This window comes from Chrysochloris asiatica, unplaced genomic scaffold (genome assembly GCF_000296735.1).
Source record: "Chrysochloris asiatica unplaced genomic scaffold, ChrAsi1.0 scaffold00007, whole genome shotgun sequence".
NCBI lineage: Eukaryota > Metazoa > Chordata > Mammalia > Afrosoricida > Chrysochloridae > Chrysochloris > Chrysochloris asiatica.
The window spans coordinates 28920550-28945627 of NW_006408525.1; the positions used below are offsets into that span (position 1 = coordinate 28920550).

General features: G+C 41.4%; 1 protein-coding gene across 1 annotated transcript; it reads left to right on the forward strand.

Annotated features, from left to right (window-relative positions):
* Positions 1 to 2592: 2592 nt before the first annotated feature.
* Positions 2593 to 23389, forward strand: NBR1 (neighbor of BRCA1 gene 1). Its single transcript, XM_006832702.1, has 20 exons — positions 2593 to 2697; positions 5783 to 5845; positions 6559 to 6577; positions 7493 to 7515; positions 9894 to 10088; positions 10432 to 10509; positions 11118 to 11332; positions 11817 to 11984; positions 12253 to 12462; positions 14201 to 14360; positions 14455 to 14745; positions 15668 to 15817; positions 16225 to 16300; positions 16783 to 16893; positions 17136 to 17300; positions 18403 to 18820; positions 19595 to 19689; positions 20376 to 20433; positions 21119 to 21224; positions 23216 to 23389. Exons 1-20 carry the CDS (start codon positions 2596 to 2598, stop codon positions 23387 to 23389), a joined length of 2877 nt encoding a protein of 958 aa, XP_006832765.1. The 5' UTR covers positions 2593 to 2595.
* Positions 23390 to 25078: the final 1689 nt, after the last annotated feature.

Genomic DNA, 25078 nt, shown 5'->3' on the forward strand with positions numbered 1-25078 from the left:
GGACATTCTCTCCAAATTATAAGACTCCAAGAATTGCATTCCTTGTGAATGAAATCTACAGGTCAGCAGGAATGGTGCTCAGGACTGGTCTTTTGGAGGTGAACTCTTGTTTGAATCAGTTCCCACTTAAAGTGACGCTTTATCAGGTTTCTCTAAAGAGCAGCTGGTGGGTTTGAACTGCTGACCTTTTGTCGAAGCTCAGTCTGGATCCAATAGCCCTACACCAGGAGTCTGAACTTAGCTGTAGGTGGAGACAAAATGGAAAAAACTCTTGATCCTCAGAGTTCAAGGTCATTTTGAATGACCCTATCAGCTGTGTTGCTTCACAGGGCCGTGGATGATAACTATGAAAATTAGGATTGTTTTAGGTTCTAAAGGTTGATTTATTATAATAAATTTTTATATCTCAATAACATGGTACTGTAGGATAAGCACTAGACTGCTAACCACAAGGTCAGCAGTCCAAACCCACCAGCTGCTCCTTGTAAACTCTATATGGTGTCGCTATGAGTGAGAACCAACTAGACAGCACCCATGACTCACGGTGATCCTATATAGAGTTTCCAAGGAGCAGCTCGTAAATTTAAACCTTGCAGTTCAAACTGACCTTGTAGTTGAGTGCTTATCCTACAGTGCCACACCAGGACTCCACTTAACAACAACAATGACATTTCTTAGGAGTTTGCTTGGGCACACATTGATCTTAAGATGATATTATGAAGTGGGCAAAACAGATATTAGAACTACAAAGAGGTTAAATGACTTGCTCAAGATTATATGGCTGCTAATTTACTAGAGCCAAGTCTGGAACCGATTCCTTTGCTCCTCATAACAGTGTAAACTCCCAAGATCTCATCTTGCTCCCCTTCTATATTTTGTGTGTAGAGCTCATTAAATATTTGATGCTGAATATGTTTAAGAGCTGACTTCTTTCACTACAACTTAAGTTCAGATTTAAACAACTTAAGCAATTTTTCATAAGGGCATAAATACAAACTAGTTGACCAGTGATAAACACAAACAACTGACCCCAATATAGAGGTTTGATATCTATTAAGGAATTATTAACTTTTAAAGCATGCTTATAGTATTGTGAAGTCCCATTGTGGTGCTGTAGATAAGCAGTGAACTGCTAACTCCAAGGTTGGTGGTTCAGACCTACCAACTGCTCCTTAGAAGCCCTCTATAAGGTTGCTGTGAGTTGAACCCACCTCTACGTCACTTAACAACAATAACATAGTATTTGGTTCTGTTTTTTAACATTAACTTTTATAGGTATGTGCTCATTTATGGTTGAAATGATGAAATTCTATCAAAATGTTCCTAGTAAGTCCTTTATTGTTGTTGTATGCCATTAAGTTGGTTCCGACTCATAGAGACCCTGTATAGGGTTTCCAAAAGCAGCTGATGGGGTTGAACTGCTGACTCTTTTGTTACCAGTCCAGTACTGATCCTATAGTGCATGGGCAGATAAATTGTGGAAACTAGGTTATGGATCCATTGTTGTTTTGTGCCGGTGAGTTGATTCCGATTCACAATGATCCTATATAGGGTTTCCAAGGAGCAGCTGATGGATTTGAAGTTTTGACCTTACAGTTCAAACTGACCTTGCAGTCTAGTGCTTATCCTCCAGTGCCACACCAGGACTCCATAGGGGTTCATTATAGTATTCTGTCTACTTTTGTATAGTTTTGGAATTTCTGATGAGAAGTAGATTTGTTTTGTTTTTAATTAGGTAATTATCACTTGTTTAAAACGTTGTTAAGTGCCATAAAGTTGGTCCATGGTGACCCTGTATAGTGTGTTTCCAAGGAGCAGCTGGTGGGTTTGAGCTGCCAGCCTTGTGGTTGGAAGTCCAGTGCTGATCCTACAGCGCCACACCAGGAGTCCATTAGCTGACTACAGTCAATTCAGTCCTGGTGTTGACATGGGAGCGCAGGGGATGGGATGTAGCTGAAATGAAGGTAGCTCTGAATTGGTTGATAGTACTAATTATTCATTGCTCTCCTCTTTTATGTTTGAAATTTTCTAGTGGAAAAAAATCACCAGACTATAAAAATACACCTAAACTAGGATGAAAGGTGCTGCGTGCTACTGCCCTCATGTTGCTTTGTTAAAATTGATCCAATGGAGAACCTCAGTTTAGTTTAGGAAGAGGCTGTTTCTTAAGAAAAATGTTGAATGTAACTTATCAGTCTTAGAAAGGTGTTGAGTTCCCTGAGGGTAGAGACTTCATCTGTTTTGTTCATCTTATGTAGTATTTCTTACTGGTGGCACTATGGGTTAGGCACTGGGCTGCTACCCACAGGGTCTTGAAGTTCAAATCCACCAACTAACCCTGGGGAGAAAGAAAAGGCTATCTGCTCCTGTAAAGATCTACAACTAACATTAAGATTTGATTTAAACTCCCCACTAGATTGTAAATTTCATCACAGCAAGGATACTGTCTATCCTGTCCAGTGCTGTAACCCGTGCCTGGTCCATACTGGGTGCTCAAGAAGTATTTGTGGAATGACTAAATGTTTATACAATTGATCGGACCCTTTCTAATGTGTTTTTATCTCTCACCTACCCTCTCAATGCTAGCCCCACAGCATGGAACCACCGGTTACTCTGAATGTGACATTTAAAAGTGAAACTCAGAGCTTTCTGGTTTCTGATCCAGAAAATACAACTTGGGCAGATGTAGAAGCTATGGTGAGTGTTACTTTGTTTTGTTTCTCCATCATTTAAGCAAAGACATTTTTTCCAAAGGTAGCTGTTTCTTTCTTTCCGACCATGTTATTTCATAGCTGTAAGAGTCGTCATGTTTACTATTTCTGGGTCATTTTGAAATTGTTCTTGTCAGGGGTTCAGTAATCAGATAAGAGATGTGCCCCATAAAAGGCAAAAACAGGTTAAGTTCCTTTTGGAGAATTTAAAATGAGAAGATAAAAATTATTTTTTTTAGTGAGATGATTTTAAAAACCTATTTATTTTGGAAGCAATCTGAGGAATGAATTGGTTTGGGTCTCAGCCCAGCTAGACCCCAGGGGAATGTCCGGGGAGCAGATAGGTACTGTTGTTTGTGGGCTACCAGTGATCTAAGCTGTGTTTTGTAAAAACTGATGGATTAGCTTTGTTGCTATGTCAGAGACTGAGTGTCTCAAAACTGAGCAGAAAAGCCTCCCCTCTGTCATTAGACAGCAGGTCGACGGCGCCTTTTTGTTTTTGTTACTGCTTTCTCTGCTCTTGGTTTGCCCTTTGTACTCAGGTTCCAGGGGTGAATGTTTTACTTCCTGTGCAGCTCTGTTTATCTAACAGAACTACTTCGTAAAAAGCCTACTTTTATCTGGTTATGTGTGATGGTAACTAAAAAGAAAAAGAAATGATAGAGACCGGAAGGGGATTTGATTTAGTTCTCCACCTCCCAGCAGGCATCTGTACTTCCTAGACAGATGGTTGTCCACAGAGAAGTTGGATCTTGTTTGCCAAGTAATCTGAAAATCAAACCGTCAGCTTTCTTTTCTTTTTCCTTAACTTTTTATTTTGAACTGGGTGGCGGCTTACAGACAAGATCATCATCAGCTCTACATTCAGCAAACCGTACCCCTTGTTTCATCTCAATGATTGCAGTCCTTCCCTGCAACAACATTTATCCCACTTCCTATGGCTCCCCATTTACACCTTATATTTCACCAACGAATAAGGCAAAAACACTTGATGTACACTTACAAAACAAGAGAATTATATATTCATTTAAATGTCCAAAGAGCATGTTCTGCCAGCCAGCTTCCTGCCACAGGCACACAGCCACCTTCTCTGATGGCACTGCTTTCTTTTCATAGTGAGAGCTGGAACCGGGGTAAGGTGGGAATCTGGTAGAGAAGGAAAACACAAATATTTTCAACCAATAGCAAGCGATAGAGAACTGCCCTGTCAAACATGGAAAACTTTCAAGCCCTGGAGAAACAAGTCAACTCTCTTGACATCTGGCTCTCACAGGTTTCACTGTAGTTAAATGAACTGGCAATTTGCTTTTGTTCTTAATTGTAAGTTTTAATTATAAAAGTAAATGCTGATGATGCATGCTGTGGAGTCACTTCCAACTCACAACAATACTATGTCGTGTTCCTGAGGCTGTAAATCTTTACAGGAGCAGAAAGCCTCATCTTTTTCCTGAGGAGCAGCTGGTGGATTTGAACTGCTGACCTTGTGGTTATCAGTCCAACACGTAACCCACTATGCTATCAGAGCTCCTTAAAAGTATAATACATACCATTACAAGTCCTGGTGTGATGCTTGTAGAATAAGCATTAGGCTGCTAACCAAAAGATCAGTGGTTCAAACCCACAAGTCGCTCCTCAGAAACCCTATACAGGGTTACTATGAGTCAATACCTACTCCACGGCACTAAACAACAACATAAGAAGTCAAACAATCCAAACATGGACGGGTATTCCTGCTTTTTGAAAGTTTGCCTGATGCCACTTCACTTTTATGAAAAGACCTACATTACTACCTTACTTTGACTGACAAAAAGAATCCGAAGATTTTCATTTTAGGGGAAAAGGAGACAAAACTAATGTCCAGTGTTTGTTTTGCAACAAGCCATTAAAGAGGCAGCTGGCACCCTGAGCAGTAGTACTTACGTCACCAAGCTTCTTTCTCCAGGAACTGCACACAATGTCAAGATGCCATCACTTTGAACTGTGTCTGTGAACACTATATGTTAGTGTGAGTTTAGGTTTCATGTGATATTTGGTAGGTTATATTTTGGGTGGAACACTCAAAAATTTCTCCCACATAAATGAACGGTAGTTGCATCTTTGCTTTACAGTATTTTGGCTTATAAAAGTTTTCATAGGAACGTTCTACTTTCGAATAGTGGGGGAAACCTATAAAAAGGAAAAGTTCATGTTCCTCCTCACCCCCTATATTCCCACCTTTTGGGGATTACCAGTATTAACAGACAACCCTCTGTGGACTTACCTACATTTTCCATGTTCATATGATTAGCAACCCAGTGCTTATCCTACAGCGCCACACCAGAACATGGTATATAACCTTATAAGTGAGATTTCTACAGTAATGAACTCCAAGGGAGAAGGATGAAGCTGTCTGCTCCTGTAAAGATTTACAGTCTTGGAAAACCTACAAAGAGTCACTATGAGTCAGAATCGCCTCAGTAGCACTGGGGTTGGTTTTGGTTTTAGATTTTTATTGTCAGATTTCTTTGCAGAACAATTGTTAGATGCCGTCAAGTTGGCTCAGATTCATAGTGACCCTGTTTAGGGTTTCTGAGGAGTGGCTGGTGGGTTTTGAACCGTCAGCCTGTGGTTTAGCAGTCCAGAGGTTATCCTACAGTATGAAACAGATTGAGTGTCCTCAATTCTGGACAGTACTGCATTTTAAGGCTTTAATTTTTTTTGCTGTTCTGATAAGATGGCATCTCATTTCTTAAATTTGCTTTGTTTTGACTATTGTGAGGCTGAACAGATTTTCATCTATAAAGTATGCTGATCTCGTCTATGAATTTTCAGTACATTTTTGCCCATTTGTACCTGTGTTAGTCTTATCTTTAGTAGTTTTGCAAATGCTCTTCATTTATTACAGATATTCACCCTCTGTAAGGGGCTATGCATGTTTTTCTCCATCTGTTACTTGGGTTATGTAATTTATCATATAGACATTTAAACTTTTCATATACAAAGTAGACCCATCTTTTTCTTTTTGACTTTTGACTTTTTGTCATAATTTGACATTTTGATGTCTTATTCACATAGTGTATTTTAATTTGTAGGTAAAAGTTTCATTTGATCTGAACACTATTCAAATAAAGTACCTGGATGAGGAAAATGAAGAGGTAAGGGATATTATGGTACTCGCTGCCAGCCCTCCAGAACAGGGATCTTACCTTTCAAGAGTGATTGATGTGTGGGGCTCAGAATGTTCAGAATAGTGTTCATCTCATTGGTGCGGTGATTTAAATGCATTTGGTAATTGCATGTTCTGAGCAGAGTAGTGGCACCTGTGATGGAGTTGAGACCTAGGGAAGTAATAATGAAGAAGAAAATCTGAGAAATAACTAAAAAATAACATCATGTTTTTAAGTTTAAATATAGTGTAAGATTCCATTTAGGATATTATATAGAATTAATAACCTTTGTTAAGTGGCTACAACATGTCAGACTAACACCACCACTATGTGTGAGTTACATTATTCTCATCATTGCTGTTTTACCCATGAGGAAACTGAGGCACAGAGAAGTGAAGTAACTTGCCCTAAAGTACATAGTTTAGAAATAGTGGAGTAACAGTTTAATCCGTACCCTCTGACCCCAGAGCCCAGGCTCCTAACCACTCTATTATGTTGTCTATTAATATGACTGAAATAAAGGAAGGCACAGGAGTTAAGCAATAAAATTCTTTAATTATTATTGATGTCTGGCTTGTGATACTGGAACAGCTGAACCCCAGGCTTGAGATTTTGTGTCTATTCCGTGTGGTTTGTTTAGTTCTTGTCTTACAACTGATTGATGAGATGCTTCTAATTCGCTTCACTTTTTCCCTTTAAAGGTATCCATCAACAGTCAAGGTGAGTTTCTGGATAACTGTTTTACTTTTATTGAAAAACTGGGCTTATGCATTTCCAAACTTTTTGACAATATGTTGTTGTTGTTGTTGTTGTTAAGTGCCGTTGAGTTGATTCCGACCCATAGCGACCCTGTATAGGGTTTCCAAGAAGCAGCCGGTGAGCTTGAACCACCAACCTTGTAGTTTCAACCGACTGCAGTCTGACGCATTAGCCCACAGCACCACACCAGGACTCCTTTTAACAAACAATATAAGGAGCTTTAAAACGTTTGTGGGGAAAATAGCGTCAAAAGATAATGGAATTCCTCGGTGCACTTTCTAATTCTAAGCCCCCTCAAATTCATTTTAGATTAGAATTGCATATGCAGTAAAATGACACTACATTCATTCATCCACAGGCATTAATGACATCAGGGTTTTTTCTTATATAGTAGCCTTTTATACTAGGGTGATGAACTTGAATAGATCCTAAGGACCGCTTTAATGAGAGCTTCTCTTCATAGTTAAGATGCTGCTACACTGAAAATCATAATGCTTCCCAGTTTGACACACATAACGTGCTCTGATGTTGTATATGTTCCTGACTTCTACATATGTTGGTGTCAACTTATAAACATAGTAACACTATCCATGAACTCCCTGGAGTCCTGAGCTTCAGTAAGCCTCCTATGAGGGAGTGGGGTTGAATTTTATAACTGGAGGGATACCAGTAACAAAGAAAGGAATTTAAAGCAAAGAAGTGTTCTGTAATAGCTTATGCTTGTGATGGGATGAGAGGAGAGTTTTTCAGCAAAGAGGTAGTAGTGGGTCATGTATTAAGAATGTTAAAGATTGTAAAGTCTTGGTTGCCTATACGTACTAGAATCTTTTTAGGCTGGTGAGGAAATATCACAATGTTTATTCTTTGTCCTTTTAGGGGAATATGAAGAAGCCCTTAAGGTAATGGTTATTTAGTCTCATTTTCCAAGTAATTTTGTTTGTGTTAACTGACTAAAACTCACACCTGAATTCCAGTAGGCTGGCAGTGGAAGTAATGAATATAAACATAGTGAAATTTATTTTTAGGGAGATTCAAATGAGTAGGGCATGCCATCCAGCAAAAGGAAGCGCCTGGTACAAAAGGTTCTTTCCAGTTATCTTCCCATCTGGTCTCAGTGCCACCATCCAAGTGTTTAAAAAATACAGCAAGCACTCTGATAGGATGCTTTCTGGTTCATGCTTGTCATTTTCTCTAGTCATGGTATTCTCTATGGGATGTTGCAATGAAATATGGGAGAATTTAGAGTTTAAACCATAGATATGCATACAATCTCTTATTATAAATTAGTTATACCGAATTCCTTGAGGTCATTTATTCTTGCTGGTATACCAGTCTATCTTTTCATTACCACTTTGGTGATTAAGGTTTTTCTTTAAGGTTTGATGATCTTTTAATGAGCTTTTAGTAAGGAGCTCTAGTAGCATAGTGGTTACGAATAGGACTGTTAACCTGAAGGTCAGCGGTTTGAAACTACCAGCTGTTCCACAAGAGAAAGATGAGGCTTTCTGCTCCTGTAAAGATTTACAGCCTCAGAAACTCTGAACAGGGTTGCTATGAGTCGGAACCGACTCTGTGGCACATAACCACAACAACAACAGTCCAAGACTAAGCTATTTTTCGTAATCATTTTTATTCTACGGAGGGAAAGGCAAGATATTTTTCTAACTGGGATTGGGTCTACCCTTTTTCGCTGCTGGCAGTGGGACCAGTGTCTTATAGCATTTTTCTCAAGTTGTTGTTAAGTGCTTGTGAGTCAATTTTGACTCATAGTGACCCTGTTTCCAAGGAGTGACAGGTGGTTTGAACCATTATCCTTGCAGTTAGTAGTCCAGTGCTTATCCTGCAAGTACCATGCCAGGACTCCTTTTTCTCATTGGCATCTTTATTTATTGGCATCACACTTTGCTTTGGATATTCAGACCTTTCTTTGGTTTTCCTTAGTTGAAATACTCATCTCTATACATAACTTCTCATTTCTGGTGGGGTTTTTTCTTAGCTTCAATTTTCTTGTGATTTTCTTATTTCATCGCTTCTTTTAAGCTATTCTAACATGCTGGTCTCCTGCCCTCTTCATTCTTATCCTGCTTTTCCTGGCTTTTTTCTTTTCCTATTTCAGAAACTAGAGTAGTTTCAAGTCTTCTAAGGAGCTCTGGTGTGGAACTAGATAAACACTGGACTACAAACTGCGAGGTCAGCAGTTCAAAACCACCAGGTGCTCCTTGGAAGCCCTGGAGTCAGAACCGACTCGACAGCACTTAACAACAAGGTTTTCTAACTTTTCTACCTTTCCCACAGCCTCTGTTAGCTTACCTAATCATGCCAGGAAGCTCAGTCCAAGTAAGCCTGTCTTGCCCTGGAAAGCAAGAATATATTTTGATATATTTCATTACAATCTTTTCTTGAGCAGTTTTCCCCACAGGCCCTCCAAAACATTTTATTAAAAGTTTCTTGGTTAACAAACTTCAGCCTGTCTTGTAAATAAAATTTCATTGGAACATCGCCTTGCCATTCATTTATGTGACTTCTGTGTGCCACAACAGCAGAGTTGGATAGTTGGGACTGAAGCCGTATGGCCTCCAAGCCTAAAATATTTGCTATGTGTCCCTTTAAGAAAACATTGGCTGACTCCTGGGCTAGAACTATAGCTTTCAAACTCTTTGGCCATTACAATGCTGTCTGTAAGTGTGTAAAAGATGAAAGAAGAGCTGCTCTGGTTAGCAGTTGAAAGCACTAGGACCCTTCAGAGTAGTCCCTGCAGTCTAGACCCAGAGGTATCCTCATGTAACTCCCAATGCCCCTTAAAGTATCGTGTTCAAATTGGTTTCATGCACTTCAAGCATGTTTTCCAAAATACTGTTCTTAGTGAAAAAGTAAACAATTACAGAACTTGGTTTTAAATCTCTTGAGTTCTGTTAGCATGAGATTGATTTTTTTTTTTTTTCTACAAAATTGAGATTCGAGTTCCTAGATATGAATCTTATATAAAACTCATTACACAGGAACATTGTAAGCCAGCTATTTCACATGAAACATTGCATCTAATCAATTATTACACTATGAACTTTCATTTGTGTTGTTTTTTGTTAACAAAACCGTTCCTAATGAAAATTCTTGGCAAAGTATAGCAGCACATTGTATGTGTTATTTGATAAAACAAATACAAATCCTGACATTGTCCCATGTTATTGCTTATACTCTTCTGTTGATGTGTTTTTTGAAATTCCATTTGGGAAAGGAGACTCGCAAGATAATTTTGTTTTATAATGTATGCTCTCAGATGGCAGTTAAGCAGGGAAACCAACTGCAGATGGAAGTCCATGAAGGCTGTTACATTATGGATAAAGGCCCAACCCCAGTTGTATCAGAAAAACAACTAGCTTCCAGGGCAGGCAAGAAGCCACTTGCGCATTATTCTTCCCTGGTGAGAATCTTGGGTTCAGACAAGAGGCCCACAGTGGAGAGTGCTGCACAGGTATGAAGGGAAGGGATCTGTCTTTACAATTTTATTAACCTTATGTTTTCTCGTCTTTGCACATGGACATTCATCAAAGATTTGGGGGACATCGTGATCTTTCTCCATCTCTGATTGAAATTGGTAGCAGTGCTTGCTTCTAGAAAAGGGGAGTGAGTGGGATAGAGATTTTATTTTCAATACTTCATCATGCTCTTGGGTGGGGTTTAGGTTTTATTTTGTTTTGTTTGATCATATGCTTATGTTACTTTACAAAAGATAGCTCAAAATAAAATATTTTGGGGAAAGTATTTTAAATGGAAGCAAAGTAACTGCCAAGACTTTAGACTGTGTTTTCTTGCAGCAGTTTCCACTTGCTCCATGTGATGCAGACCAGCCTCAAGACAAGCCCCCAGACTGGTTCACAAACTACTTGGAGACAGTGAGTGTTTCCCCTTGCTTGGGATTTAACAGCATTGTTGACACAGGTAGAATGTGGAGGAATAGAAAGCCAAGCCCAAATGCACAGGTATGAAGAGTTGTAGCTGATATTGTTTTATCTAGAGCAGTTCCATGGAAAAACGCCTTTAACTTTTACAGTGAGGTACCCAGAAAAAGGAGGAATCTAATTCTAAGAATATTCAAGAAAGGAGGACAAATCTCTGCTTAAGAAGAAAAAATTGGAAGAAATATGCTCATTGAAAATATGTCTTATTGTTATCTCTGAATCAGGTTAGCTGAAGGAATAGACCTTTTGCTCCATTTTTGTCCATTCACTCAGTAGCTATTAGCTATTTATTGTTCTGGTGTGGCACTGTGGGATAAAGCACTAGACCACAAGGTCAGTTTGAACTACAAGGTCAGCGGTTCAGACTCACCAGCAATGCCTTGGAAACCCTATACTACAGGGTCGATGTGAGTCGGAACCGACTCAGTGGCACTTAACAACAAATATACTAGAGATTGTGAGGTTTCAGGTCTCATTGGTATCTTCATATCTTTTTCCAGTATTGGAACTGAATTTTTCCCCACCTTCTGCTCTGTATCTAGTTCAGAGAGCAAGTGGTTAAAGAAACAGTTGAGAAGCTTGAACAGAAATTACACGAGAAGCTTGTACTCCAAAGCCCATCCTTGGGTTCCTGTCCCTCAGAAGTCTCAATGCCTATTTCAGATGAAACACTGTTTTTGCCAGAAAACCAGTTCAACTGGCATATTGCTTGCAGCAGCTGCCAAAGAAGAATCCTTGGTGTGCGCTACCAGTGCAGGTAAGCAATAACTTAGAGATAGTTGTCTTTGGTCACAAGCTTGCTGGCATTCTATATGGGTGAAAGAAATTGGATGTATTTTATCTCTGAACATTAGATGTAGTAGCACTGACTGGGAGATACAAATTGCTCTTCACTCATTTGCTTTCTGGTTTCAGAGTTAAGTATTCAAATTGTTGTGTTCAGGTATGCACACTTGGATTAATAGGCAGAAGTATGTTCTCCAAAACAAAGCTAGATTACCAGAGGTTGTCTCCCTGTTCTAAATACAGTCATATCTTACTGCATCCTATAGATTTCTCTTTGAAATAGATACAAGTTAAATGTTATTATCCCCACTTTATTAATGAGGAAAACTGAGACATGACATGGTCAGATGACACGCTCAGGTTACCAGCTAGCTGGCAATAGAGCCAATACGGAGGTCTAGTCTCCTGTCTGTCTACCTCGGATACTTCCCACTGTGTCATTCTTTCCTTCACAGCCTGTGCCCATCCTATAATATATGTGAAGATTGTGAGGCAGGGCCATATGCCCATGACACTAACCACATCCTGCTGAAATTGCGGAGACCTGTTGTAGGACCCTCTGAACCATTGTGTCACTCAAAGTTCTCCACTCCTCGTCTACCTGCCGCTTTGGAACAAGTCAGGTAAAACATAGCTCTCTGCTTTCCTGGTTCTGGTGAGAGGGTATGAGTCACAAAACTATAGCTCATGTCTATAGTTCCTGCGTAGTTTCAACTGATGTGCACTAATGAAGACAATTATCCAAAGCTAATGAAATGGAAATGGTAGCTAGAGAATGAAATTAAGAAATGAAACTAGAATCTCATGCTCATGAAGACTGCATGCAATTGGCTCAAAGTACCTTCAAAGCTAGGATGTGAGGTATATTTTATTTACGACTTTATCTTATAGGCTCCAGAAACAGGTTGACAAGAACTTCCTTAAAGCAGAAAAGCAAAGGTTGCGAGCGGAGAAGAAACAGCGTAAGGCAGAGGTCAAGGAACTTAAAAAGCAGCTGAAACTCCACAGGAAGATCCATCTGTGGAATTCTATCCATGGACTTCAGAGCCCCAAGTCTCCTTTGGGCCGACCCGAGAGTTTGCTGCAGTCTAACACCCTGATGTAAGCCTCAGGCCCAAAACGGACCGTTAGTTAACTCATGTCTCATCTATTCAAACTCCTAACACCCAAATCCTTGCAACTTCTTGTTGTTTGATCCTAGCTTTATTAACCAGTGGTTTCGTTGTTAGCATTTGGGCTTCTTTACTAGGCTTTTGTTTTTCATCTTTATTTTCTTAATTTTAGGTTTACAGAAAATTGTGCTGCTGAAAGTATAGGATTTCCACATACACACATTGTTTCTCCTATAATCTTGCATTCCTGTGGTACATTTGTTAAAATTAAGGAATCAGTACTGGTACACTATTATCAATTTCTGGAGTTTCTATTAGGGCTTACTCTGTTGTACAGCCCTATGGGTTTTGACAGGTGCTGATATCATGTGTCCACTATTACAGTATCATACAAAATAGTTTTACTGCCCTAAATATTCCTACGCCATACCTGTTCATGGAGTCCTGGTGTGGCTCTGTGGGTTAATGTGCTGGACTGCAAAGTCATTTGAATCACAAGGTTGGCAGTTCAAGGTCACCAGTCACTCCTTGGAAACCCTATATAGAGTTGCTGTTGGTCAGAACTGACTCAGCGGCACCTAACAATGACAGCATTCCTGATCATCCCTTCTTCCCCCTGAACCTCTGGCAGCCATGTCCCATTTTACTGTCACTCCTGGTGTGGTGTGCTGCTGTGTACTGCAAGGTTGGCGCTTCAAACCCACCAGCTTTGCATCAGAATCTCTTCACAGGGTCGCTATGCGTTGGAACTGATTTTGTGGCACTTGACAACTCTAGCTTTGCTTGTCTGTCTTTTTTTTTTAACATGTTGTTAGGCCTCTTCTCCCAGGAGTTCCCACCCACTGTCCCAAGTATGGTGATTTCTTTCTTGTTTTTTTTTTTAAGTTTTTATTGTGAATTGAGTAATAATTTACATGGGAGAAATCGGTTATACACTCATTTCATTGCAATGATTACAGTCTTCTCCGTGCATCATCATTCAACAGTATTTGCTTCTAGTCCCTGTTTTTTATGGGTTTTTTTGATGTACACAAAAACACTCAGGAATATATAATCATTTAAACAACCAAAGGGCACATTGTGCGGGTCTGCCTCCTGGCTGCCAGCACACAGCCTTGCTCTTTCTATGAATCTAGAGTCAGTTGTTATAGCTTTCCATGTCCTCATCTCTTTGCCTGTCTCTTTCACATTGGCACATTTTAGGATTTGTTAAGTACATTCCCAGGCAGGTGTTGTTGTTATGCTGTTTAATAACTTTTTTATTGTAAATTGAGTTGTAGGTTTACAGACAAGATATCAACTTTACATAAGTTTTCGTGTTACTTGGGTACTTAGGAGCACTTTTGCTGGATGGGAGTTAGATGTGACCCTTGCTTTGCTGCCTTCTTTAGAAAGATAAAAAACCTGAAAGGTTCAGAGCTGGGCTTGTTAAGACCTTTCTTCACTGGAAGCAGTCTATACTGGAAGCCAATTAACAAATACTTTCAGAGTTTAACTCTAAAAGGAGCTCCATTTATGGATTGTCTCAGATATCCTCACCACAGCATCTTAGTTCTGGATTCAAACCCCTGATTCAAAAATATTTTTATTAGTCTTATTTATAAGAAAATGCAGACAGACATTCTTGGTATCTTAAGGAGTCACTGCCAGCTGCTCAGACCACAGCGGTTTATGTGTACAAGGCCTGTCACCTGGCGGCAGGTGACAAATGATGGATTTCTGTGCAGGCTCCCTTTGCAGCCCTGTGCTCCAGTTATGCCAACCCTCAGTGCGGCGTTTGTGGATGAGAACTTGCCTGATGGGACCCACCTTCAACCAGGAACCCAGTTTATCAAACATTGGAGGATGAAGAATACAGGAAATGTAAAATGGAGCGCAGACACAAAGGTATTCATTCCCACAGAACCTGAAGAGGATACGATATGGAGGGTAAGGTACTCAGCTGACGAACTGTCTTTGTCTTGTCACTGTCCTTTTTCAGCTCAAGTTCATGTGGGGAAACCTGACTTTGGCTTCTACAGAAAAGAAGGATGTTTTGGTTCCCGGCCTGAAAGCTGGCCATGTGGGAGTTGTGTCTGTGGAGTTCATTGCCCCAACCTTGGAGGGAACGTACACTTCCCATTGGCGTCTTTCTCATAAGGGCCAGCAGTTTGGGCCTCGAGTCTGGTGCAGTATCATAGTGGATCCTTTCCCCTCCACCGAGAGCCCTGGTCACAATGAAAAGGGCCTGATCAGCTCAAGCGAAACAAATGATCTCAACTGCCAGCGAGAGGTGAGCGTGCATGGGCTTTGGCCAGTATCCCAAATAGACCGAGAGAAAGAGTGAGTGAACGAAAAGAGTCTATTCACAGCCGTTCATCTGCTCAGAACTCATGAAAGCCTAGGCCTCGCTTCCCCCACCACATTTATTTGTTGAAATCTGGTCTAGTCCTCAAGGGTTTTGTTGAGTGTGCAGAACATCTTGGGGCAGGCTGTCTCTAGTGCATTTCTGTCCCCACAGTGATGCGTGGCCAATGTCTTTGCTGCTCAATGGAAAGAAGGGCTGCCTGGCCTGGCCTGGCCTAGCCTATGGAACTAGTGGAACTAGCTTTTATTCCTTAGCATTCTCCCTGAAGTATCCCTTGTGTATGTTCCCTAAATATTAATCAACCTTACCTTGTTACTCTGTGTGCAGTTTTTTTAGACAACTTCAATTAGTGGTTGTACTTTTAGATTGATAACAGCTTAATTTTAGGAGTAATCACTAGTAGTGTTGTTGTTAAGTGCTGTCGAGTCTATTTCGACTCATAGTGACCCTGTGTAGGGTTTCCGAGGAGAGCAGCTGGTGGGTTTCAACTGCATACTTTATGGTTTGCAGTCCAGTGCTGATCCTACAGCAAAACACCGAAAGTCCAATCACTAACAGTGCTATATATATAACTAAGGAAATGTTAGGTGATGAGTACAGCAGGACAGCTCACACACAGACTTCCTCCTCCTACAAAAGCAATATATGTTTGTGGTAGAAGTGCCAAAACATGAAGGGGGGGAGAAAGAAAGGACCAGTGGTAATACCCGGTTTTAAGTCTAAAATTATATCAAAACAATACATTTTTTTAAACTGTAGCGATACAGCAATGTTTTGTTTTGTTTTTTAGGGAGGCTCATCAGCTCGTTGAGGGCCTAAAATCTGTCCTGATGATTTGTCTCTATAGGAAACTTTTCTTCTGGCCAAAGAAGCAATCCAGCTAGGTGGAGTGACTGAGCAGACAGAAGGAACAGGAACATGCATCCCTCAGAAGATAAACAAGGTTGCCAGTGAGAGGGAACTCTACATCCCATCTGTGGACCTTCTGACAGCCCAGGTGGAAGATTCAACCCTTTGAGAGGCGAGGGATGGAGAGTACGGGGAGAGTGTTTATCAGGTTGACAAAAGGGTGGCAGCCTTGAGTGGCACCAGGACAGTCTTTATGGCCACTTTGATCCAGTCAGAAACATTAGTGGCAAAGGAGCTCACCCATGGAAATAACAGCTCTTAAACTAAGTGTTTTGACCTCCTGTGCTTCTCTTTAGTTGCCTTTCTTGCCTGCTGTTTGGTTATTTGAACATTTAGATCCCATTTAACACTCCTTTTCACTTGGCTGATATGAGGCATGCATTTGAATAATGCTGAATCTGACTACTGTAGTCCTTCGTGGCCTGTAAGTCCTTTGAGGCAGAACGGTCCTATTGTGCCCCATAGCAGCCGGACATCGCTTGTCTCTTTTTCCAGGACCTGTTATCCTTTGAGCTGTTGGATATAAACATTGTCCAAGAGTTGGAGAGAGTGCCCCACAACACCCCCGTGGGTAAGAATGTTAATAGATTCCCCTTGTCTATTTTGTTATTTGATTCGAAACTACTGCAGCCTGGACTCTGGTAGTTAGTGTTGTATCCTCTGTACAATGTAATATTGAGGCTGCACCCACAGGTCCAGTTTTCATCTTTCCCCATCCCCTCATATGTGAGACTTCCTCACTGTAAGGGGACGCTCTTCTCCATTTTTCCTTGAGGTTTTGTGTCCCTTACCCCTTTCCATTCATGGTTCTATAACTTGGCCTTGACCTTCCAGGCCAGACAATTATTTATGATCCATCCTATGTTAATTAGTCTGTCTGAGATACGTGGATAGCTGATGTTTGGGAGAAACTCTACAACAGGCCTTCAAGTCCATCCCTGGGTTTACTTCTGCCTCACAGGAGGCAAGAAGCCTGGAAAGTGCTGCTTTGGGACCATGACTGTTAATGTGATGCTTTTTCCTGTTGATGGTTTTCCTGTCTTCATTCTCCAGATATGACTCCCTGCATGTCTCCTCTGCCACATGACAGCCCTTTAATAGAGAAGCCAGGCTTGGGGCAGATACAGGAAGAGAGTGAAGGGGCGGGATTTAAAGCACTTCCTGGTAAGGGATTAAGTCTTTGTGAAGCACTCACATCCTCCTTTTCCAGACTATACCCTATTTTTACACTTCCCTCCTACTAACCTGACCTGACCTTGGTGTGTGGCTGGGTTTCTGTGGCATCTCATTTTTCAGAGGCCATGTCTTCAGGTGGCACATCTAGCAGCTGTTCTTTGGCGCACAGCATGACAGGAGATGACTGACGATGGCGATGGCACCTTAATGTTTCACTTCATCTCTTCCAGATTCCACAGCATCCTGGAAGAGTAAGGTGGAGAACACTCCTGCAGTGGAGGAAGCAGAAGACGACCTGAGCGGGACGCAGTTTGTGTGTGAGACTGTGATCCGATCCCTTACTTTGGATGCTGCTCCTGATCACAACCCACCTTGCCGACAGAAGTCCCTGCAGAGTGAGTGTCCCCCATCTAGTAGGGTGGCACCCGAATATGGCTGCCAAACATGGTTACTGAGAGAGGTGCTCTTCCCTGGGAGTGAAGGAATTTCTGGTCTCAGTTGTTGCTCATGCACTCTCCATAATTTTAATTAGAGCTTTAGGAACTGAGAAATCACCGGGCCTCCTTTTTGCACTTTCTTGGGGCAAAATTAGAACTGCATTCCGCAGCATTTCCAAGCTGCCTGGCCTTGGGCAGTGAGGGGCCTTCCTGTAAACTAGCAGAGAGCCCATTGGCAGCTGAGCTGTCAGCTTTCTCCTAGGACAAAAGTCCAGGAAACAGTGGTAGAGGCAGGAGTCTCCCAAGGTTAAATTCTGCTGTAAGAAAACTTCTAGGTAGCAGATGTTGCTAAGTGACGTTGAGTCAGTTTTGACTCAGCGACCCTGTATAGTGTTTCCAAGGAGCAACTGTTTGTGAGTTTGAACTGTCAACCTTACAGTTCAGGGCGACCGTGCGGCCAGTACTTATCCTTCTGCACTACACCAGGACTCCAGTATCATAGGTAGAGCCAATACTATGTTTTCAAGAGCGAAAAATTCAGATTCTAGTGTATCAAAATAAAATGTAAAATTCTGAGTTTATTTGAATGAAATTTGACTTGTGCTTTTAAATATTTGATTTCTCTCACTTTTTTGGTTTAAAATATATGTATGTACAAATGCCTAACACTAAAGTCTGGAAGAGTTTAGACCAAAATGTTCACAGTGGTGACTTGTGATGAGACTATAAGGCCGGTTTTTATTTTTTATCAGTTTGTTTGGAATCTTGTCTCAGTTACAGTAACCATCATAGGAAGGGGAAAATGGAGGAATCCTCACGTTTAATATTCATGGTACTTCTCTGAAGCCTGGGTGTTTCTGTGAACTTTGGGCTTACTCAGTTTTCCTGGGCTTCAAACTGGGACCATGGCCATCATTCCAGCAACAAACTTTCCCTTTGGGTCTTCCCTCTGCTTTGGCATTCAGAATCTAGCCTGTGGCCCACAAGGCTTTACCATTTAAGGGTAGCACCAGAGACTGCTTTTATCTTCTCTTTAAAATTGGCTGCTTTCCTCCTGTAGGGAGATCTGCCGTATCTGAAGGAGAGGGACCACTTGGTGATGAGAGAGAGGAGATTGTCCATGTCGCAGAAGAAGAATGTGTTGAGGAGGAAGAGGAGCTCAAAGACGAAGTGCAGAGTCAGTCTTCTGCTTCTTCAGAGGATTACATCATCATCCTGCCTGAGTGCTTTGATACCAGCCGCCCATTAGGGGACTCCATGTACAGCTCTGCCCTCTCTCAGCCCGGCCTGGAGCGAGGGGCTGAAGGCGAGCCCGCAGTTGAGGCTGGACAGGAACCAGCTGAAGCTGGCGAGAGACTCCCTGGAGGGGACAACCCACCACAGGGGCAGAGCATCAATGACATCCTTATGACCTCACAGACTCTGGAAGCTGTGCCCCTAATACCAGAGGTGGTGGGGCCTCCATCTCCACTGTCCAGGTATCATCCACACCCTCCTCAGCTGGGCTGTTCTTCAGAGGTGGAGTAAAGAGTGAGAGGAATCAACTTGATCTCAAATCCTGTTTCTTCAGTCTGAGAAGACTGTTTTCCTTAGGAAAGCCTGAATTTAGATGAATAATAGTTGTTGTTCTCAGCTTTTGTGAACTCCGGATTTAAAGAATTGCTAGTTGTAGTCAACTGTAATTATCTAATCATTTGTGTATAATCAACTTAAATTTTGCTTCCTTAAAGCCATTTTTTTAAAACATAAAAATCCCTGTACCTCTCCTCCTTGTTCTAGTGATTCATAAGCAAAGGCAACAAAAATGCATTCTTATATTAGTCCCCAAAATTCCTAAGCATAATTAGGAATTTAAAGTCATTATTGTGGTGGGGAGTACTCTGAAATCAAATAAATTATTGGTAATTCTCTACAGAGCTATTTGGATCATTGCTCATACAGTGTGGAAACTGCTGGAGGCTTGACTATAGTTTAAATTGTTTAAGTTGTTCTCCTGGTGAGCTTGGCATTATGTCAGCACCACTTAGTGTAGAGTAAGCCAGACTGAAGCTAGTCTTTCTAGCTTGACTATGGCCAGAGAGGAAAAGAAGTAGAATGCAGCCCTTTGACCCAATCTCTAAATATAGGCATGTGAGCTGGATCCCAAATGTGAAGTGTATGTAGAGTATTTGGCACTGTTGCGCTGTGTTTACTGTTTCTCCACCGTTACCACTGGTACTGTGTCAACTCTGAATATTGTGTCTTTCTGAAAGGAGCCCTCCTTGTGTACAGCAGCATGGTTCCCCAGGAGTGGATTTACCAGTTACCAGGCCAGAAGTTTCTTCAGTCCCTGATCAGATCAGAGGAGGTAATGACCAATCTGGGTTTTATTGCTTTTTCTCCGCTCCTTTCTAATGGCTACCAGCCGTTACATAGGCTGTCTGACTCTTGGCAGTTTTTAGGAGCTTGCCTTTTCAGTCTTCTGTGCTCCTCCCTCACACTCTTCTTTCTGTTCTCTAGCTTAGTATTAAATGGGACATTAGAGAGGTAGGCATTGTGCTGTACTGCAAAGAACGCACGTCTTAGAGCCAGACAAGTCTAGGTTCCAACCCAGCTCCACCTTTCCTCCCTTGTGATCTGGCAGCCATTGAACAGGTGTCAGACACCTGTAGGTCTGGTTCCTCTCTGGCAAAATTAAGAGAGTAACCTTGTGAAGTTGTGCGTAGACCTTCAAAGTCACTTCCTTTTCTCTTCCTGCCTCAAAATAAAACCTGAAAGTTTTTACAAATTAATAAATCAGTATGCTAGTATTGTAGAATTTGTTTTTCAGATTCAGTAAGCTCTTGCCTTACATTCCGTTTTGAACAATTCCTCATCACTTACTTAAACCATCCCCCACAAAATTTCCCAATAAGAAAAATTTCAGAATAAGAAAAAGAACTTCAAACTCTGCTATCAGAATGCTACTTGCTACAAAACTCAGCTTTGCTGGGAGTTAGGGAAGACTAGGTGCTTGTGGATACTGCATCTAACCAACAGCTCTTTTGCTTTTAGAGCCCAGAGGCTCATCAGGACTTGTAAACAGCAGACAGAAGAGCTATGACCACTCAAGGTAACTGGACCTTGTGCAGTCTCTTCTCCAGAAGCAGGTGGAGATGCTACTATTGCTTCTGCTTAAAGAGCTCTGGAGAGCAGGGAAGGAGAGCCAGAGTTTATGCTTGTTCTCATCTCCTACAGCTTTGGAGCAGCACAAAGCAAAGGGCCAAAGCAGATGCTCAAGGGTGTTCCCATCCCTGAGTCTCAAGTGCCCTCACCCTTGGTGCCGAGAAGGCAGGAAGGGCAAGCCCAGTGTGCATCTTAGTAACTTTTTTCTTAGCTACACCTGTCTTCCTGCTCACCTCAGAGCAGTGCAGATGAGGTCTTCCTGACAGAATACGGGAAATCCTGTTTTCTCTGGGAGGTGTTTCCTCTGAGACTGGGGAGAGATGGACTGCTGGTACCCCAGTGTATCCTTGACCATGGTATGTGTTTCAGCTAGGACTGAAAGCTGACATGCTACTCAAAGTGGTAGGGGCGTCTTTGTTTTTGCAGTGCCCGCCCATATCTTTCAGCAGCAGGACTGGTCCTATATCAAACTCAGATTTGTAGCTCTAAAACAATCAGTCGCATTCTTGCTGTAAATCTAGTGTTTCTCCTAAGGAAATCTCTTTCTTTCGAGGATTCAGTTAGAGCCCATATTGCCTTGTAGGAAGGCCCTGGTTCATTTGCTGAGGGAGATGATTTGGTTTCCTCCACAGGCACCACCCAGGGAACAGCATTGCAGGAGGACTAGTGAAAGGGGCTTTGTCTGTTGCTGCCTCTGCATACAAGGTCCTGTTTGCTGGCCCACCAGTCACTGCACAGGTCAGCGTGAATTTTATTTTCCTGAACCAAACCTGGTGATGAATGAAAACAGTGGCGTTGGAGTCCAAGAGTAGCATGGTATATGGAAAGAACATGGGCTTTAGATTTAGTCTTTGGTTCGTGCACAACTCCACCAAATTATCAAGTTATGACTGACCAAGTTACTTAAGAGAGGAAAGGGAAAGGACCTAATGTTTGCTGAAGACCTACTGTGTGTGAGGAGCTACTCCAGACTCAGACTGTAAGATGAAAAGATACTAGGTCCCCCTAAAGCTTGGGAAATGCCAGGTAAAGAGACATTTACAGTACTGAGTAAGATCTGTACTGGTGCTGTCAGACAAATAGAGCACCTCACTAGGTTGCTGGGGCCCGAGGAAGGCTTCTGAATGGTGGTGGTACCGGAACTGAGTCCTGAAGGGCAAAGTAAGTGTTGGCCAGGAAAGAGGGAGAGAGAAGCTAGAAAAAAAAAGTCTTGGAAGTGTAAGAGAGCAAGTTGTATTTGGGGAACAGGACCAGTTAGTCTGAGAAAAGAGATAAGACGAGAAAAGATCAGATGTGTAGACAGGAAACAGATCATCATGTTCCTTGTGTACTGTCTTGAGGAGTTTGGGTTGTAAGGCTAATAGGAAAATTAGCCATTCAAGGGTATTAAGGAAGTGATTCTCAAGAAGAACTATAGAAACAATCAACAGGACAAGATCAGATCTGGTCTAGTAAGAGCATTCACTACAGTGAAGATGTTGGCATGAAGCAGGGAAAGCAGTCAGTTTGACAATCCATGTGTTATGTAAGAAGGAAGGATAAAAGAAATAGTGCAAAGGTAGAATTAAGAGAACTTAGAGGCTGTGATTAAATGGCTAAAAGATGTCGAGGATAAATACTAAGTTTCTGGTTTAGGTGATCAATAACAGGATATGCAAGAAGACAGATATATTTGGAAGAGAGGAGAGAGATTTAGATCTGTTTTGGATGGTATTAACTATTAGGTATTCGTGTCATATCCAAGTAATGATATTCAGAATGCAGTTAGGCAAAAAAAATCTGGAGCCACAGGGCAGAGATTTGGCCTGGAGACGAAATTTGGGAGTTGCTCGCATGCAAGTTATAGAAGGAGCCATGTGAATGGATGCGATCATCCAGGAAGAGCAGACCAGATAAGAAGCAGCCTTTAAAGAATCGAGGGAGGAAGGAGGAGCCTGGAAAGAAGATTAGTTACTAAGGGAAAATGAGGACCATTTTGTGCTGAAACTTAGGGAAGGGAGTTTAATAAAGGAAGATTGGTCAACACTGTCAAATGCTACAGAGAGGTGTGAGTGGGTGGTGAGGAATTTCAAGAGTGCAAATAAATAAGCCCCACTTCTCAAAGAGCTGGACTACAAAGTAAAAGAATATGCTAGTAGTGAAAGCAGTTAAAGATAGAGAAAAGGAAAAACATTTCTGAGATGGGAGAGGTAATGAGATACAAAGCAAAGTTACTGTGGCAGAATTAACCTGGAACAAAAGGACAGCCTATTCTGAAATGAGAGGGAAGAAGGGAACCTGTAAATAAATAGAGAAGGACATGCCAGAGACTGTGTTCAATAACAGTCTCATTGGAATTCTATCAACAACCCTACAAATTCTGTATTTTGTACATCCATTTTCAAAAATACAGGTTTGTCTTCACCAGCTTTCTTGGGCTTAATTTCATTTGACCAAAGAATGCTTCGTTCTAAAAGTCTCCTCTGAAGTATCCTCTTCCTAGTTTTAAGGACAGTTCATGAGTCCCTTAATTTCCTTCCTCCTATCAGCCTAAACATACCTAACCTATAGCAGGGCCTTCCCACTCCTTAGAAGACCTATTTGTACAAGCTAGACTAGATCTTTGCGTTTCGTTACCTACTAGGAAGTGTAGTATGTTTTCACAAGATAAACTTTTAACAGTTTGAAATTTTACAAAATAAGTGCTTAAATTATACAGAAAATGTTCTGTTTTTCTTGTCTGTACACAGCCAGTAGTTTCAGAAGACCAAACAGCAGCTTTGATGGACCGCCTCTTTGAAATGGGATTCTGCGACAGACAGCTGAACCTTAGGCTGCTGAAGAAACATAATTACAACATCCTGCAGGTTGTGACAGATCTCCTTCAGGTCAACAACAATGAGTGGTACAGCCACCGCTACTGAAGAGTTTTCGTGTATTAAAGAATTGCCTGCTGCTCAGAGATGCTCTTTACTATGTTATTGGGGTGTAGGGTAGAAGCCCTTGTTTGTTTTTTAACCTGATGAATATTTATATAACCCATTGAATTATCAAGGCAATACCGCAATACAGTATTTTTGGGAGCCAATTAAAGACCAGAACTTAAATTTTCACTTTAGACACTGGATGAATAGTAGGAAGACCGTTTTTTAAATTGATTGAAGTAAAGCCCCTTTCTCTGTTGTAGTGTATTGAAGAGTATAATTTGAACCTCGTGTAGAACCAGTTTTCTTTCTGCTTGTATTGAACCTAAGTATTTTTGTCTAATTAATGTGGGTGTTTTGTGGGGATATCTATTAATTGTCAATTTTTAAATGAAAGGACCCTTGGAAGAAAGGCTATCAGCTGTTTTCAAGAATTCTTGTAATATAATTTCTCTAGCCCTACCCCAGCCTCATAGCTCTATGGATTAAGATGACACCCAGGACATGACAGAAACATTGCTTCGCTTCCTTTCTCCAGGAGAGTGACTTTTCCTTTCAAAGATTTAATAATACCTTTGCGTTCTAAAGACCAGTTGATGTGTTTAAGATTATCCACTGTTGGGGTCTCTGCATTTCAATGAAAGGAAGGAGGAGTGTGCTAAATAATGAACCCACCAGCACCTATTGCGCTGCATCCCTTGTAGTAATTTTGCTTACATTTTTCTTCTCTTTAAGGAAAAAAATGTTAGGTAGTATATGAAATGTTTTGCTAATCCTGTGGGGAAAGAAAAGAACCCTTCCTTTAATAGGAAAAAGTAAATTTAACTTTTTTTTTCTAAATGTCAGGGCAGATCTTACTTTCCAGCAGAGTGTGGGGGTGAATAGAAACATAATGAAAGGCCTATGTTAATCTCAGTAAACTTCAAGAGTGGGCAAGTGAGTGTGTGTGAGGTGTATCCTGATGGCTTGAGTGTCTGCAGTTGAGTTAAAGGTGTTTGCCCTAGACAGTCAAGAACAGGAAAAGACTGGTCATTTGCAAAACGTGGGCTGAGGGCAAACTCACTGAAAAAGTTTAATTTTAGGATGAGAGAAAGAGCTTGTTTGGAGCCCAAGTCCATACTGTTTACAGAAGAGAATCTTGAGTGCAGTTAATGAAGGAAGAGAAAGGGTAACAACAACAAAAAAAAACCACGCTGATTTATTCATGAAAATGACTTCAAGAAAAGAGAAGAATCCGACCCCCAGCCCTAAGGGGGTAGGATAGTTAAAATAGTATTATTTAATCTGAATGGTGATTTAAATTAATCATTAGCCATAGTGTTTATTTACAGGGTAACTGTTGAATGCTGTTAAATAAAACCAGGATTCACACTGCAAGCCAACCAGGCTGTTCATTATTTAAAAGTTTTTTATGGGGCTTCTGGGTGGAAAACTGAGCGGCAGGGTGTGTCTTTGGGGTGCGTTGAGATCCTTCCGGGCCGGACACGTGTGAACTACTTGAGTCGTGAAGTACAGGTTCCGGAGGGCGGTAGGTCGGTCGTCCACTTCGTGGTACATGTACAGAGCTACTTAAAGAATGATGAATAAAGATCCTTCGAAATTCCTACCTGAACTGGCTGATCCTTGTGGAAGCAGCGTTCACAGCACTGGCTTGCGGCGCCAGAGAGCGTTTGCCAACGCCTGGGTCCA